This window comes from Crotalus tigris, unplaced genomic scaffold (assembly GCF_016545835.1).
Source record: "Crotalus tigris isolate CLP2741 ecotype Arizona unplaced genomic scaffold, ASM1654583v1 scf7180000019356.616467, whole genome shotgun sequence".
Taxonomy (NCBI): domain Eukaryota; kingdom Metazoa; phylum Chordata; class Lepidosauria; order Squamata; family Viperidae; genus Crotalus; species Crotalus tigris.
Window position 1 is genome coordinate 360,098 of NW_024097495.1, and position 17,403 is coordinate 377,500.

The 17,403-nt window shown below is 48.7% G+C and overlaps 1 protein-coding gene across 1 annotated transcript in view; it reads right to left on the reverse strand.

The window, feature by feature from the left end:
* ALMS1 (ALMS1 centrosome and basal body associated protein) overlaps positions 1-17,403 on the reverse strand; it is a 70,990-nt gene that overhangs the window by 7,812 nt on the left and 45,775 nt on the right. Inside the window, exons 12-16 of the mRNA XM_039361757.1 lie at positions 14,389-15,557; positions 11,793-11,901; positions 7,665-7,901; positions 5,841-6,088; positions 1,181-1,355 (exon numbers count right to left, since the gene is read on the reverse strand). Coding sequence (XP_039217691.1) covers positions 1,181-1,355; positions 5,841-6,088; positions 7,665-7,901; positions 11,793-11,901; positions 14,389-15,557 — 1,938 coding nt within the window. The remainder of the gene's footprint in view (positions 1-1,180; positions 1,356-5,840; positions 6,089-7,664; positions 7,902-11,792; positions 11,902-14,388; positions 15,558-17,403) is intronic.

Consider the following 17,403-nt stretch of genomic DNA (forward strand, 5'->3'; position numbering starts at 1 on the left):
GGACCAGGAACGCGATCCTGGTTTGATGACGGGGAAAGACAGGGGTCTCCAAACTTGGCCACTTTTAAGACTTGTGTGGACTTCAGCTTCATATGTGCTGGCTGGGGAATTCTGGGACTGGAAGTCCACAAGTCTTAAACGTTGCCAGGTTTGGAGACCCTTAGTGTAAGATGAGCCCCGAAGGACGTTGAAAGGGTGGACTTTAGGAGAATCGCCCCCTTTGCAAGGAAGATTTGGGGTGAAGGAGGCTGCGCTTCCCTAAAAGAGGGGAGCAGGGCTTCCCCACCTACAGCTTTGGGTGTCTTTTGGAAGCCAAGGCAAAGCTTCAATCCCCACTGTGGAACCGTCCCGTCTGATGATGTCCCCTAGTTGGGTCATGAAACGTCTGTAAGAAAAACTATCAAGCTCAGAGACTACCAAGGACCCCACAGTCATTGTTGTTGTTGTTGTCGTCCTCCTCCTCCTCCTCCTCCCCACAAACCCCTCTCCCTTCTAGCACTGATGATGTTCCCTAGTTGGGTCATGAAATGTCTGTAAGAAAAACTATCAAGCTCAGAGAGCACCAAGGATCCTATAGCCCTCCTCCTCTTCCTCCTCACCCCCTCCCTTCTAGTGCTGATGGCGCTACCTAGTTGGGTCATGAAATGTCTGCAAGAAAACCACCCAGCTCAGAGAGCACCAAGGACCCCATAGTCCTCCTCCTCCTCCCTACAAACCCCACTCCCTTCTAGCACTGATGTTGTTCCCTAGTCGGGCCATGAAAGGTCGGTAAGAGAATTATCAAGCTCAGAGAGTACCAAGGATCCCACAGTCCTCATCCTCCTCCCTGCAAACCCCACTCCCTTTTAGCACTGATGATGTTCCTCCTCCTCCTCCTCCCTCTCCTCCTCCTCCTCCCTCTCCTCCTCCTCCTCCCTGCAAACCCCACTCCCTTCTAGCACTGATGTTGTTCCCTAGTTGGGCAACGAAACGTCTGCATGAAACCCCCCCCCCATCTCAGAGACCACCAAGGATCCCTTATAGCAGAAGCAACCGGGGTTTTGGGGAGCCCCCGTCGTTTCTGCTGCCAAAGGACAGCCAGCCCCCAACCCCGCTCCCCCTCCTCAACAGTCGTTCATTTCTTCCGCAAACCGACATCGCAAGCGTCTCGGAGCCCGGCTCACGGGTAGAAGGAGGGTACCTCGGTTAGCAAGACTTGCATTCCTACAAGTCACCACCTCGGGGGGATTAAACAATTCTTCCCTCTCCCCCTGGAACACACTCTGCAGCTTCCTTTCTTCCACAAGCAGCCTGAGGCGCTTCAGACGTTCCCCGGAGCTGGAAATGAAATCGGGGCGGTGCACGGCGAGAGATTCCTAAGCGTGGAAATGAAAAGGGGGGGAGGGGGGAGAGAAAGAAACCCACTTAAGACTTGAGGAAGATGATGATGATGATGATGATGATGATGATGATAATAATAATAATAATAATAATAATAATAATAATAATAACTGCTATGTGGCAGTGCCTGGAGATAGCAGAATAGAGGAGAAAGAACTGGAGAAGATAACAAAATACAAAGACCTACAAATAGAAATAGAAAGACTGTGGCAAAAGCAAGCAAAGGTAGTACCAATAGTCATAGGCTCCTTGGGTGCAATCCCAAAACAACTGGAGCACCACTTGAACACCATTGGCATTGACAAATTCGCTATTAGTCAATTGCAAAAGGCAGCCTTACTAGGAACTGCTTCCATCCTGCGACGAGATCTGTAATACCATCAAACATCTACATCTGCCTATCCCAGGTCCTGGGTAAGGACTCGATAGGTAGACAAAATGCCAAATCCAGTCTGAACATCTGGCTGACTGTGCGATGATCGATAATAATAATAATAGTAGTAATAATAAAGTTGGAAGGGACCTCGGAGGTCATCTAGTCCGACCCCCTGCTCAGGCAGGAAACCCTATACCATTTCAGACAAATGGCACGCAGAAGCCAGCAAGCACATGGATGCTGGGATTCATCCGACCACGTGGGACCTCAGCAAGTTAGCGGAAGGCTGGTTGAAGAGGACGGTTGCCATCTCCGGGGCATGGCGCATGTGCCCCCAGAGAGGGCTCTGAATGTCGCCTCTGGCACACGTGCCATAGGTTCGCCACCACTGCCCTATACCATTTCTGACAAATGGCTGTCCAGTCTCTTCTTAAAAACCTCTAGTGATGGAGTGCCCATGATTTCTGGTGGCAAGCTGTTCCACTGGTTAATTGTTCTAACTGTCCGGAAGTTTCTCCTTAGTTCTAGGTTGCTTCTCTCCTTGGTTAGTTTCTATCCGTTGCTTCTTGTCCGGCCTTCAGACGTTATGGAGAAGAGCTTGACTCCCTCTTCTTTGGGGCAGCCCCTGAGATACTGGATCGCTGCTATCATGTCCCCCCTCATCCTTCTCTTCATTAAACTAGACATACCCAATTCCAGCAACCGTTCCTTATATGTTTTAGCCTCCAGTCCCCTAATCATCTTTGTTGCTCTTCTCTGCACTCTTTCCAGAGTCTCAACATCTTTTTTACATTGTGGTGACCAAAACTGCATGATATAAGCCACCTTGAAAATCAGGCCTCCGAGGAGGAGAAATATTTTTTTGCAAAGCGGAGAACGTGGCCTCCCTAAAGCTCAAGAGATTTCAAAGAAACGCTTTGATGCCGGACAGGACAGCTCGCCGGAAAGACACCAGACTTGGGAATAAGCATCGCCTCCTCTTTTTTTTAAAAAAAAAAAAAAGGGGGGGGGGGAATAAGTAATATTTTAAACAAGCAAGACAGAGACAAAGCAGAGGGGGGGGGGAAGCCCTCTATCCCAAACAAAAGCAAAAGAAAAATCCCTGGGAAAATGAAATGAGCTCACGGCCCTTCTTGGGGAAGGGGTCGATCTCTGCGGGAAAGCGGGAGGGAAAATTCCCACCGTTAACAATTCCTAGACCATCTTTGGCTCAAAAGTTCAAAAGCTGCAAAAAAAAAGGGGGACTCCATTTTTTAAATTCCAAACTGGTGACTGGGGAGGGGGTGGGTGGGTGGGTGCGATGGGAAGGTGTCACTGGGGTTAAGAGAATCCTTGTGCGTCGAGTCTCACGGACGACACACGGAGTCCTTGAGTTATGACCGTCATTTGTGTCTGAAATTTCCGCTGCTCAGCAAGGCAGTTGTTAAGTGGGGTTTTGTTCCATTTTACAACTTTTTTTTTTTTTTGACACGGATGTTACGCCAATCACTGTAGTGAATCATGCTTCCCCTTCCCCCACATTCATTTGGCTTGTCAGAAGCTGGGCAGGAAGTTTGCAAATGGTGATCATGTCTCACACACACACACACACACACACACACACACATGGGAAAGTACAACTGTCATAACGGCATGTCAGTTGCCAAGCATCCAAATTTTGATCATGTGACTACAGGGATGGAGCAACGGTCGTAAGTACGAAAATAGCAATAACACTTAAGACTAATATGTCGCTTCATAGTGCTTTTGCAGCCCTAAGCGGTTTACAGGGTCAGCCTGTTGCCCCCAACAATCTGGGTCCTCATTTTACTGGCCTCGGAAGGACGAAAGGCTGAGTCAACCTTGAGCAGATCTGGATTGAACTGCTGGCTATGGGCAGAATTAGCCTGCAATACTTCATTCTAACCACTGCGCCACCATGGCAATAGAATAGAATAGAATAGAATAGAATAGAATAGAATAGAATAGAATAGAATAGAATAGAATAGAAACATAACAAGAGTAGAACAAGAATAGAATAGAATATAGAATATAGAATATAGAATAGAAATATAACAAGAGTAGAACAAGAATAGAACAGAATAGAATATAGAATATAGAATAGAACATAGAACATAGAATAGAATAGAACAGAAATAGAAATAAAATATAGAATAGAATAGAATAGGACAAGAAAAGAATAGAACAGAACAGAACAAGAATAGAATAGAACAGAACAATAGAATAGAATATAGAATAGAATATAACAAGATATAACAAGAGTAGAACAAGAATAGAACAAGAATAGTACAAGAATAGAATAGAATACAATATAGAATAGAATATAGAATAGAACAAAGAAAGAATAGAATAGAACAGAATAGAACAGAACAAGAATAGAATAGAATAGAAAATAAAATAGTAGAATAGAATAGGGAACAGAATAGAATAGAATAGAATAGAAAAAATAGAACAGAATAGAATAGAATAGAAAAAATAGAATAGAATAGAATAGCTCTTAGACTCATATAGTGCTTGCCAGCCCTCTCTGCAAAGTTTAAAATGTCCCTAGCTAAGCAAGGCAGTCGTTCATTTGGTTCCGTTTGACGACGTTTCAGGCCACAGTTGCTAAGCGAATCACTGCACTCGTTAAGTCAGTAACACGGTTGTTAAGTGAATCTGTCCTCCCCACTGACTTTCGCTTGTCCAAAGCGGATCACGTGACCCTGGGGACACAGCAACCGTCATAACTATGAGCCAGTTGCCCAACATCCAAGTTTTGATCTCCTGTCCCCGGGGGACGCCGCAACAGTTGCTAAGAGGGAAAAGTGGTGGTAGCTCACTTTTTTCAGTGCGGTCGTAACTTTGAACGGTCACTAAGCAAACTGTTATTAAGTCAAGGACAACCTGCAGCAGTGGCCAAAATTCTGGAAACCTTTTGGGAAAAGTGTATTTTTGAGGTTGGATGGCTAAGAACACCACTTTTATTTGGAGTAGTACCATAAAATTATATATCAATAGAAAGATAATTTAATCAAGAACGTCAGGCAACAAAGTTTGTTCAATTATCAGTACTGTATTCTATGAAACGTTGTAGCCAAATAAATACAAAAAGGAAGCACAACTTGCTTAGGTTGATCTCGGGTAGCTTTCCTTCATCCGATTGTAGCCAATGAGGACGAGTGTTTAGAGCAGCGGTTCTCAACCTGTGGGTCGGGACCCCATTTGGGGTCGAACGACCATTTCACGGGGTCGCCAAACAACGCAGTCCGCCATTTTTTTCCCCCTTTTCCTTAGCTGTGCTACTCCCTTTTATTCTATTGGCTTTTGAAAGCCAATAGAATAGACTCTCTTGAATAGAGTCTAATTCTATTGGCTTAAAAAGCCAATAGGAATTGTCCAGGCTGTCTCTGCCCTGCTGAGCCCGCCAAAAGTCTCATTCTGCAAACGGTGCTGCACCAGTTGAGTAGTCCTCGACTTACGACCGGTTGAGTAGTCCTCGACTTACGACCGGTTGAGTAGTCCTCGACTTACGACCGGTTGGGGGTCGCGGCATTAAAAAGGTTGAGAACCACTGGTTTAGAGAGCCAATTAGGGGTCCTCTTATTTTGGCCATGAGCCAATCAGATCACAGTAGGATCCAGTGATTGATGTCACGGATTGAAGCTGCGAGGAGGACATTTGTCAGTGTGTTATGTGATGGCTATCAAGTCGGTTGGGTTTCTTGGTGTTCTTTCATTTAGTGAGCTTGCAAAACCTAATAAAATTAAAGCGATGGTGCAAAGAGTTGACTGGTCGCCCAGAAAGCGATGTAAAATTATATTATTAAGCGAACAAGGCTACAGTTATAAAGAAATTAGAAGAAAAATGGGTGGAAACATAACCAAAGAGGGCATTTCTACTGTACACTTTTCCCAAAAGTTTTCCACCATTTTGGCCACTACTGTATATTAAGGCGCTGGAGACCTCTCTGGTCCCTTCCAGCCGTATGAATGTATGACTAGGCTGAGGGGCAACGGGGCAGCGCTTGGTCCTGGGCGCCGGGATCTCTAGTACGGGGGCAGGGAGCGGGGAAGGGGGACGGAGCCAGCAGCCTGGATTTTACCTGCAGGGTCATTTGCCCCAAAGGTGAGGGAGGCTCGTTCTCAGCGTCTCTCGCTGGAGCTGCCAGACGCACCTGGAGGACCCCGAGACGTTCCGGCCAGTTCTGCTCGCGAAGAGGTTCTCGCCAAGGCTTTCCTCTGGGGAGGGGCTCAAACCACGCGGGAGTAGGGCCAGGGGGCGGGAAGCCAGTCCCGGCCCTTTCCAGGGGATCCGGTTTGAAATCTGCTGCGGGGACGAACCATGAGACTCCTAGAAAGGGGGGGGAGGAGGAGAAAAGCAGGGGTGAGTTTCAATGGTCCTGGCCAAGATGGCTGATGGGCCACGGCTGGGGATTGGCGGGGGGACGGGGAGGCTTCTGCCTCTCAGCGGCCCTCGGATTCGGGCTGAAGGTCCAACAGGTTTTCAGACAGAGCATAGCTGGCTGGGGAATTCTGGGAGTTGAAGGCACAGCCACACCTCTCTGTGCATTAAGGATTCACCTGTGGAGATGGTTACCAGCATCAAACTGCTGGGTGTGCAACTAACTGGCTTGGTCGCTCAACAGTGAGACACTGGCGAAGTGGACACAGCAGCGCCTGCGTTTTCTGCGTCGCATGAGAAAAGCACGTCTTCCTTCCCCTGTCCTGACCACTTTCTACAGGGAGACGATCGAGAGCATCCTGTCATACGGCATCACCGTCTGGTTTGGAAGCATCCCTGCTTCAGACAGGAAGGCAGTGCAGAGAGTGGTGAGGACAGTTGAAAAGATCATTGGCAGTTCCCGCCCTCCCATCCAAGATGTGGCAAAGAAGCGTTGCTTGAGCAGGGTCCGCAAGATCGTCTGGGACACGACACGTCCTTTTCATGACCTGTTTTCCTTGTTAACGTCTGGGAGGAGGGGGCTTTGTGGTATCCGAAGCAGAACATCCAGATTCAGCCATAGTTTCATCCCATACAGCATTAACCTTATGAACTCTCAAGCTTCCTCCTTCCGTTATGTCAGTGGTTCTCCACCTGGGGGTCGGGACCCCATTTGGGGTCGAACGACCATTTCACGGGGGTCGCCAAACAACGCAGTCCGCCATTTTTTTCCCCCCCTTTTCCTTAGCTGTGCTTCTCCCTTTTATTCTATTGGCTTTCGAAAGCCAATAGAATAGACTCTCTTGAATAGAGTCTAATTCTATTGGCTTTCAAAAGCCAATAGGAATTGTCCAGGCTGTCTCTGCCCTGCTGAGCCCGCCAAAAGTCCCATTCTGCAAACGGTGCTGCACCAGTTGAGTAGTCCTCGACTTACGACCGGTTGAGTAGTCCTCGACTTACGACCAGTTGGGGGTCGCGTCATTAAAAAGGTTGAGAACCACTGCATTATGTATTCAAGATGGACAGTATTTAATATTTATTTGCTTTGTATATGTAGGGGTGTGGATCTATACGTCTGCTGTACATAGTATGTTTAGGTGTGGGTCATGTATGTGTTTCACTCTGAGAGCAGGCAACTAAATCTCATTTTTGATGTGTGCCGTTGTGCCCACAGTAAGAAAATGACAATAAAGGTTATCTTATCTTGTCTTCTCTTCTCTTATCAGGGGCCAAAGTTGGAAAGCGCTGGTCTAGAACGAGGCTGCCCGTCGTAAAACCTTCCGCCTGAATCCGCGGGCTGCTGAGAGGCAGGAACCCCTCACTGCCAATCCCCGGTCCTGGCCCGTCAACCTGTCTGAAAACTAGAACTCACCGTCGCCTGGTTTTCCAGTCCAGCAGCTTTGGCCCTGCACCGCACTGGCTTTTGCGACGCAGCCCAAAGCGACACAATCCCCAACAAACACACGACACACACATTTGCAGAGACCTTGCATCCACTGCGACCGGCTCCTTCTGGGCCTCTTGCCTTCCAGGATGCTGCTTGGCTGCCACTTGGGCTGGTCCTCGTCTCCCGCCGAGAGCCCATCGTGCTGAGCCGACCGCTGCTCCGTCCTGCTCCGAGCCCCTCCGTGCAGCGTGGCTTGGCTCGGGGTCGGGGTGGGGAAAGTCAAGCCCACATCGCGGGTGTTGCTCTTGGTTGCGCTGTTCACAATCTCAAAGTCTCCTGGGGAGTCAAAGGACAATGCAGCTTGTACCCCCCGATGCAGCGACAACCTTGGGTGCTGCTGTGGGTCAAGGGGCCTTGCGGGAACCCTTTTGGGATGGGGGGGGGGAAGAACCAGGGAAGGTAATGCTAGCAACAGGGCAACAAAGATGATTAAAGGACTGGAGGCTGAAACATATAAGGAACAGTGGCTGGAATTGGGGATGTCTAGTTTAATGAAGAAAAGGACGAGGGGGGACAGGATAGCAGCCTTCCATTATCTCAGGGGCTGCACCAAAGAAGAGGGAGTCAAGCTATTCTCCAAAGCCCCTGAAGGCAGGACAAGAAGCAACGGATAGAAACTCATCAAGGAGAGAAGCAACTTGGAACTAAGGAAAAACTTCCTGACAGTGAGAACAATTAACCAGTGGAACTGCTTGCCTCCAGAAGCTGTGAATGCTCTACTACTGGAGGTTTTTAAGAAGAGACTGGACAGCCATTTGTCTGAAATGGTATAGGGTTTCCTGCCTGAGCAGAGGGTTGGACTAGATGACCTCCAAGGTCCCTTCCACCTCTGTTATTCTATTCTATTATCTATTTTATTCTATTTTCTATTCTATTTTCTGTTCTATTTTTATTCTATTCTATATTCTATTCTATTTTCTATTCTATTCTATTTTCTATTCTATTTTCTGTTCTATTCTATATTTTATTCTATTTTCTATTCTATTCTATTTTCTGTTCTATTCTATATTTCTATTCTATTCTATTCTATTTTCTGTTCCATTCCATATTCTATTCTATTCTATTCTATTCTATTCTATTCTATTCTATTCTATTCTATTCTATTCTATTCTATTCTATTGTGTTCTGTTCTGTTTTCCAATATTTATTCTATTCCATATTTTCTATTCTATTCTATTCTGTTCTGTTCCGTTCTGTTCTGTCCCATCCCGTCCGGTCCGGTCCGGTCCTGTCCCATCCCATCCTATCCTAGCCTAGTCTATATTCCAATATTTATTCCATTCCATTCCATTCCATATTTTCTATTCTATTCTATTCTATTCTATTCTATTCTATTCTATTCTATTCTATTCTATTCTATTCTATTCTATTCTATTCTATTCTATTCTCTATTATATTGTATTCTATTCTGTTCTATTAATTCTATTTCTATTGTACTCTATTGTACTCTACTCTAAATTCTATTCTACTATTCTATCCTATCCTATCCTATTTTCTATTCCATTCTATTTCTATTCTACAAGCACAATAAAAATCAACCAGAGGGTGTCAGGCACAAAAGGCCAGATCCACACGGGAAGGTCTAATTCGCTATCGCTAAAAAGCCGAGGGGTAAAGCTCTTCTCAACTAACAGTTAGCACCTATAGTTAATCCTCAGCTTACAACGATTTGTTTAGTGACCAAACTTACAAAAGCACTGAAAAAAGGTACCTGTGACCCTTTTTCACACTTATGCAGTGTTCCCTTGGTCACGTGATCACAATTCAGACGCTTGGCAACCGACTCGCATTTATGACGGTCGCAGTGTCCCAAAGTCACGTGATGCCCCCTTTTGCGACCTTCTCGCAAGCAAAGTCATTGGGGGAAGCCCGATGTGCTTAACGACCATGTGACTTGCTTAACCACAAGGCTTCGCTTAACAACTATGGTGAGAAAGGCCGTAAAATGGGGCAAATCTCCTTTAACAAACTGCTTCACTTAGCGACAAAGCGCTGGGCTCCCTTGCGATCGTTAGTCGAGGACAAATGAATTTAAAAACCCTGCGTTTCCTTCTCCATTTGTCCGTGCGGCATTCTGAAATTGCACTAAAATTATTCAAGGCGGTGGGAGGTGACTGAATGCAGATCTAAAAGCGGAATTTGTATCTTTCGTTCCCACTCTTTGGCAGAAACAAAGAGCTGCCGTTAGTGCAGATTTACAAAGAGCTGGGGAAAATGTGACTGTATTGCAGAAGAATGAAGTTCAGAAAGAGCCTGACAGGCCAGCTAATAATTATGAAATTTATCTGAATGTGCTGGCTTGGAGGGCAATTCATTCAACCCAGAAATGAAAGACGAGACACGATCTCAAATGCTTGTCTGGAAGGGGAAAAATCAAACCTAAATAAATACAATACACGAAAGAAACCGGGAAGCTTAATTTAGCAAAAATTGCTCCGTTACACGAGAACCAATCATAAATATGCCCGTCTCTCTTATTAGTAATTAACGTAATTTGGAAATCGTTCTATACCAGGGTAGCCAACCTTGGCTCTTTTATGACTCATCGGCTTCAACTGAAAGAGAGAGAGAGAGAGAGAAGGAGGAGGAGGAGGAGGAGGAGGAAGAGGGAAAGGGAGAGGAGGAGGACTGTGGGGTCCCTTGGTGTTGTCTGAGTTTGGTAGTTTTCTTGCAGACATTTCATGACCCAGCTAGATAACATCATCAGTGCTAGAAGGGTGAGGAGGCGGAGGAGGAGGAGGACTGTGGGGTCCTGGGTGCTCTCTGAGCTTGGTGGTTTTCTTGCAGACGTTTCATTACCCTACTAGGTAACATCATCAGTGCTAGAAGAGCGTGAGGTTTGCAGGGAGGAGGAGGAGGAGAAGGACTGTGGGGTCCTTGCAGACATTTCATTTCCCAACTAGGTAACATCATCAGTGCTAGAAGGGAGTGGGGTTTGCAAAGAGGAGGAGGAGGAGGAGGAGGAGGAGGAGGAGGAGGAGGAGGAGGAGGAGGAGGAGGAGACTGTGGGGTCCTTGGTGCTCTCTGAGCTGGGTGGTTTCCTTGCAGACGTTTCATGACCCAGCTAGGTAACATCATCAGTGCTAGAAGGGAGGTGGGTTTGCAGAGAGGAGGATGGGAAAGGAGGAGGATTGTGGGGTCCTTGCAGACATTTCATTACCCAACCAGGTTACATCATCCATGAAAGAGGGGAGTGGGGTTTCTTGTCTTGGACTTCCTTGCGGAGTTAAAGGAACTTGGTAGGAGGGACTATCAACCCAGACAAACCACAGTCTAATCAAGGAACCTCCGTCCAGCACTGACAGGGCAAGCCGCGTGTATATAAACAGAGCCCACTCAGCTCCCTTCTAGCGTTGATGATATAACCTAGCTGGGTCATGAGATGTCTGCAAAAGAACGACCAAGCCCAGCGGGCCCCAAGGACCCCACAGAGATTAACCCTTGGGACTTAAATCAAAAGTGTGTTATGCGAAAGAATGAAGGATTAGGAATTGAACATGTATTAGCTTAACAAACTCCAGACAACTTGTTGATTGGAAAAATTAACATATGTTGATGAGGAAAAAAAATTTAATAAAAATAAGAATGAGGAAAAAAAAGTGTGTTATGTGATCGCCATCGAGTTGGTTGGGTTTTGGGGCGTCCTTTCGTTTGGTGAGCTCGCAAAACGTAATAAAATTAAAGCAACGGTGCCAAGAGTTGACTGGTTGCCCAGAAAGCGATGCAAAAGAGTGTTATTAAGGGAACAAGGCTACCGTTATAAAGAAATGAGAAGGAAAAAATGGGTGGAAACTGAACCAAAGGTGGCATTTCTACTGTACGCTTTTCCCAAAAGGTTTCCACAATCTTGGCCACTGCTGTTATGTTCGGAACACAAAAGAACCGACATTTCAAGGAGACGAAGCCGAGAGAGGATCAGCCTCAAAGCCGCTCAGCCGAGGAACTGAAGCTTCTGTGAAGGCGGTTTCGACTCGACCCCGAGTCAGTTTTCCGCTCGGAAGGCAGACTCGGAAGAATTGAAAAGGGTCAGGGCACAAAAGGGATTATTAGGCTTTTGAACTCGACTTCACGCTCCTGGGTGAAACGGTGGGGGATTAAAGGCTCTGCAAAAAAAAAAAAACACGGCTTCGGATAACGACGGCCGGAGTCCGCAGCGCAGCAACTCACCGGCTTGAACCGCCTTGTTGAGCATCCGTTTGCTGCTGAGCGCCGGGCTCGGCCCCGGAGAGCTGCTGAGGCTGGAGACGGAATCGGAGGAGACGAAAGTGGGGCTGGCCTAAAAGGAATCAGAAGGTCAAAGTTCAGAGGATGAAGAGAAGGAGAGGAGGAGGGGGGGAGGACGGTGGGGTCTTTGGTGCTCTCTGAGCTTGGCTGATTTCTTGCAGATGTTTCATGACCTAACTAGGTAACATTATCAGTGCTAGAAGGGACGGGAGTTTAGGAGGAAGAGGAGGGGAGGAGGAGGAGGAGGAGGAAGAGAAGGAGAAGGAGAAGGAGAAGGAGAAGAAGAAGAAGAAGAAGAAGAAGAAGAAGAGGAGGAGGAGGAGGAGGAGGAGGAGGAGGAAGAAGAAGAGAGGGGAGGAAGAAGAAGAGGAGAAGGAGGAAGAGGAGGAGGAGGAGCGGGAGGAGGAGGAGGAGGAGGAAGAGAAGAAGGAGAAGAAGAAGAAGAAGAGGAGGAGGAGGAGGAAGAGGAGGAGGAGGAGGAGGAGGAAGAGAGGGGAAGAAGAAGAAGAAGAGGAGAAGGAGGAAGAGGAGGAGGAGGAGCGGGAGGAGGAGGAGGAGGAGGAAGAGAAGAAGGAGAAGAAGAAGAAGAAGAAGAAGAAGAGGAGGAGGAGGAAGAGGAGGAGGAGGAGGAGGAGGAAGAGGAGGAGGAGGAGGAGGAGAGGGGAAGAAGAAGAAGAAGAAGAAGAAGAAGAGGAGGAGGAGGAGGAGGAAGAAGAGAGGGGAGGAAGAAGAAGAGGAGAAGGAGGAAGAGGAGGAGGAGGAGCGGGAGGAGGAGGAAGAGAAGGAGAAGAAGAAGAAGAAGAAGAAGAAGAAGAGGAGGAGGAGGAGGAGGAGGAGAAGGAGGAAGAGGAGGAGGAGGAGGAGGAGGAGGAAGAGAGGGGAGGAGGAAGAAGAAGAAGAAGAAGGAGGAGAAGGAGGAAGAGGAGGAGGAGGAAGACGACGACGACTGTGGGGTCTTTGGTGCTCTCTGAGCTTGGCTGATTTCTAGCAGATGTTTCATGACCCAACTAGGTAACATCATCAGTGCTGGAAGGGAGTGGGGTTTGCAGGGATGAGGAGGAGGAGGAGTTGGAGGAGGGGGAGAGGACTGTGGGGTCCTGGATGCTCTCTGAGCTTGGTGGTTTTCTTGCTGTCGTTTTTATGACCCAATTAGGCAACATCGTCAATGTTAGAAGAGAGTGGGGCTTGCATGGAGGAGGAGGAGGAGAGGGGGGGGGCTTAGCTGTGGTGTTAAGTTGAGGAGTACTTGTAAAAGGGTGGCAGTGGGAGAGAAACAGATGTTAGCAGCCTCCCAATTTTTCCTGGGTCGGCTTCCACCCAGGAACAGCTGTGCACGTTGGTGTTGAACAGGCCGCCGAACTGTTCTCTTTAATAATTGCTCCTGCTTAATTGATATAATCGATCGGCAAACGAAAAGGCCGGAAGACATCTCTTTCAGGAGAGAAAAAAAATCAATCTTGCTTTGGGGGAAATCGTTCTGTCCAGGATTTTTTTAAAAAAAATGGAGCCAATTATCCAAATCTCGCGTTACGTAAATACGGCTGCTGTTGCTTCAACACCCTGCCAATGAAGCACAGTATTCTTTTCTTCGTAATACAGCAAACGGCGATTGCAAAATTTGTCACATTTATGTTTTCTTTACAAAAACAGAAAAACAAAAACAGAAAACCAAGTTGATTTTTACTCGGCTTGCGGTAAAGGCGAGAAGGGGAAATGATGGGTGCCACCAAATGAATTGCAACAGCTTGTTTTCTGGTTACAATTCATGGTTCCACATGGGAGGGAGGGAGGGAGGGAGGGAGGGAGGGAGGGAGGGAGGAGGAGGACGACGACTGTGGGATCCTTGGTGCTCTCTGAGCTTGATGGTTTTCTTGCAGACGTTTCATTACCCCACTAGGTAACATCATCAGTGCTAGAAGAGGGTGGGGTTTGTAGGGAGGAGGAGGAGGAGGAAGAGGAGGAGAAGGAGGAGGAGGACTGTGGGGTCCTTGCAGACATTTCATTACCCCACTAGGTAACATCATCAGTGCTAGAAGAGGGTGGGGTTTGTAGGGAGGAGGAGGAGGAGGAAGAGGAGGAGAAGGAGGAGGAGGACTGTGGGGTCCTTGCAGACATTTCATTTCCCAACTAGGTAACATCATCAGTGCTAGAAGGGAGTGGGGTTTGCAAAGAGGAGGAGGAGGAGGAGGGGGAGACAGGAGGAAGAGGACGAGGAGGTGGAGGAGGACGACGACGACGATGACGACTGTGGAGTCCTTGATGCTCTCTGAGCTTGGTAGTTTCCTTGCAGACGTTTCATGACCCAACTAGCTAACATTATCAGTGCTAGAAGGGAGTGCAGAGGAGGAGGACGAGGTCCTGGATGTTGACCTAACTGGGTCATGAAACATCTGCAAGAAATCCACCAAGCTCAGAGAGCACCAAGCACCCCCAAGCACAATGGCTTATCTGCCTGCCAGGACCCCAGATTGGGGGAGGCGACTCTAGAATACGTAAATCCCAGAATGGCGAGAAGCGAGTCACCCGTCAATTCACCTACCTGACCCTCTTTTCTTTTTTGTTCTAGGTGAACCATCTTTGGGTAGCCGTCCCCCTTGGCCTTCTTGCCCCGCTTGGCCCAGGTCTCCGAGCGAGTCTTCTGCAAGTCGATGGTGCTGTAGAGCTGGGACAGTTTGGGGGACACCTGCACCCTCTCCTGCCCGAAAGCTCGGATCAACCTGGCTGTGTTGATGGTGGACACGGACTCGCTCGTCTCGGTCTGCGTGGCGCTTTCGGTTTCTGCCCGATTCCCCTCAGACTCGGAGGTCGCCTCAGTTGTCACGCTGGCCTCTCTCGCCGGCCTCACGTCGGAAGACGTCTCGCTCGCAGTCTCGGGGCTCTGCGACCGGTCCCAGTTTCTATCCCCGGGTTCAACAGCCTTGGCGTGTCCGGTTTTCGGACGCCTGGATTTGGAAGGCCAGGCGCCGCTGGGGCCAACGGGAGCCTCCTCTGCCGTTTCGAGGCCGGGCCGCGAGGCCGCTTTCTTCCTGGCCGCCATTTTTGGGTCTCGAGCGCCGTCGAGGCTGGGCGCTCTCCTCCTGGGCTCCTTCCGGCTGTCCTTTTGATCCTCCAAGGCAAGGGCCAGGGAATGCCGAAGGGGATTCTGCAGGAGCCTGGCCAGGCGGTCCAACCGTTCCACCAGCGATAGCTCGGTTCTGTGGCCGCTGTCGACGGGCTTCAGCTGCTGCTGGTTCTGCCGCCCCAAATACTTGGCCCAAAGAACATCCAAACTGCTGATCAGGTGGGCCCTTGGCACCCTGGGCTGGTCCGCTGCCCGCTTCTCTTTAATCAGCGGCTTTCCCGGAAGAAGCTGACCAGCTCTCCCAAAGATGGTTTTTGGGGCATCGGGCAAGTCTCGTTTGGAAGCGTGCTCGAATGTTAATTCCTGAAGGAAGCTGTAATCTACTTCGCCAGTCAGCGGGACAAAACTTTCTTCCTTTTGGGCCAGATGCAGAGGGGGTGATGGGGAGGGGCTGCTTTCTAGGATTCCCTTACGCTGAGGTAAATCTTGGGGGGAAAGGGCCGGACCCCTGGAAGCCGCCTCAACCTGCCCCAAAGCCTTGCTTCCGGGAGGGGAATCTGGGTCATCCTGCAAAGGTGGCTTCAGGCGAGCAGATTCAGACCGGGACGTTTTGAGCGATTCCAAGGAATTCCGGCCGTTGCAACTTTCTAAGCATAAGGGGAGAGGGACAAGGGAGGAAAAGTTAGATCTTACATTCGTTTTAGGTGTTGTTTATTTTGCGTGGCAGTTTACATTCGTGTCAGGCCCAAAGAACCAAGAGCGACACCCGGAGTTGTTGCTGAGCAGTTGCTGTTTTTTTAATCGCTGCTCGCCTACAGACAGAATCTTGCCAGTCTAAAGCAATCGTCTGCATAACTCGGCAACTTTAACTTGGGGACTTTATACGCTGGCGGGGGAATTCTGGAAGTGGAAGTCCACAAGTCTCAACGCTGCCAAGGTTGGATACCCCTGATCTGTAGCTGCGCAGGCAGTTGCTTTAATCTGGCAATTTAATCTGTCTGGAGATGTCTATGGAGTATAGTTATACTTTATTCTGATGCAGTTTATTATAAAATAATCGCTTAGGGAACTGTAAAATCTCGGGTCACATCCTGGACACAAATTGTTTTAGCTCCTCCCTTCCAGATAGCGCTAGAGGGCCAGTGGTGGCGAACCTATGGCACGGGTGCCAGAGGTGGCACTCGGAGCCCTCCCTATAGGCCAGTGGTTCTCAACCTTTTTAATGCTGTGACCCCCCCAACCGGTCGTAAGTCGAGGACGACTCAACTGGTGCAGCACCGTTTGCAGACTGGGACTTTTGGCGGGCTCAGCAGGGCAGAGACAGCCTGGACAATTCCTATTGGCTTTGGAAAGCCAATAGAATTAGACTCTGTTCAAGAGAGTCTATTCTATTGGCTTTCAAAAGCCAATAGAATAAAAGGGAGTAGCACAGCTAAGGAAAAGAGGGGAAAAAAATGGCAGACTGTGTTGTTTGGCGACTCCGTGAAATGGTCGTTCGACCCTAAATGGGGTCCCGACCCACAGGTTGAGAACCACTGCTGTAGGCACACGTGCCGTTGCTCCAGCCTTGCCTCCCCCCGCGACCCCCTCCTCTCCAGCAGCCCCCTTGAAGGAGAGTCGCCCCCGAGCGTGGCCCACACGGAGCAGCGCAGCCAAGGACATGGCAGCCGGGCCGCGTAGACAAGACTATGTCCACACACCCCATCATGCAGTTGATGCTGCAGGGCGCGGGGAAAGGGCGTGGCTGCCATAGTGCTGCTGGGCTGCCTGCGGCGGGCCCTGGAGGCGGTGAGTGGTCCTGTGGGCAGGCGGGGTGGGGTATGGGGGGGTGCAGCAGGGGCAGGGCCAGTTTTTGGGGCACTCGGTCTCTAAGAGGTTCGCCATCACTGAACTAGACCCAAGGAGTGTTTTCTGCCCAATGCCGTCCCTCTGCTACACACCTCATCCTCACAGTGCTGTCTTATCTCTAAGGATATTCGCCCCTGTAGGATGGCTGTAGCACTATTATTATTATTATTATTATTATCCTTCTCAACTGCTCTACTGCCCCCTCTTATTGCTATCGTACTACGATTATTATTGCTCTGTTGCTTGCTTGTACGCTGACCGCTTCTGCACCGGAGACAGAATCCCTTGTGCGTCCAATCCCATTTGACCAATAAAGTACAGTATTTCTGATGTTCAGGGGCTAGTCTCCCAACACGTTCCCTGAGATCAGCCCTATCGCCAGGAGAAATTGATTCTGTGTGTTGAACATGCTTTACTTTCAACAGCTTTGCTCCTAGTAAAGCCACTTTCAACTTCCAACCATTTTCTTTCCTTCCTCCCTCACAATTCTCTTCCTCTCTCCCTCCCTCCGTCTTAATCCTTTCCTTCTTTCCTTCCTTCCTCTCAATTCTCTTCCTTCCTCCCTCCCTCCTTCCCTCCATCTCAATTCTTTCTTTCCTCCCTTCCTCCCTTCTAATTCTTTCCTTCCTTCCTCCCTCCCTCTCA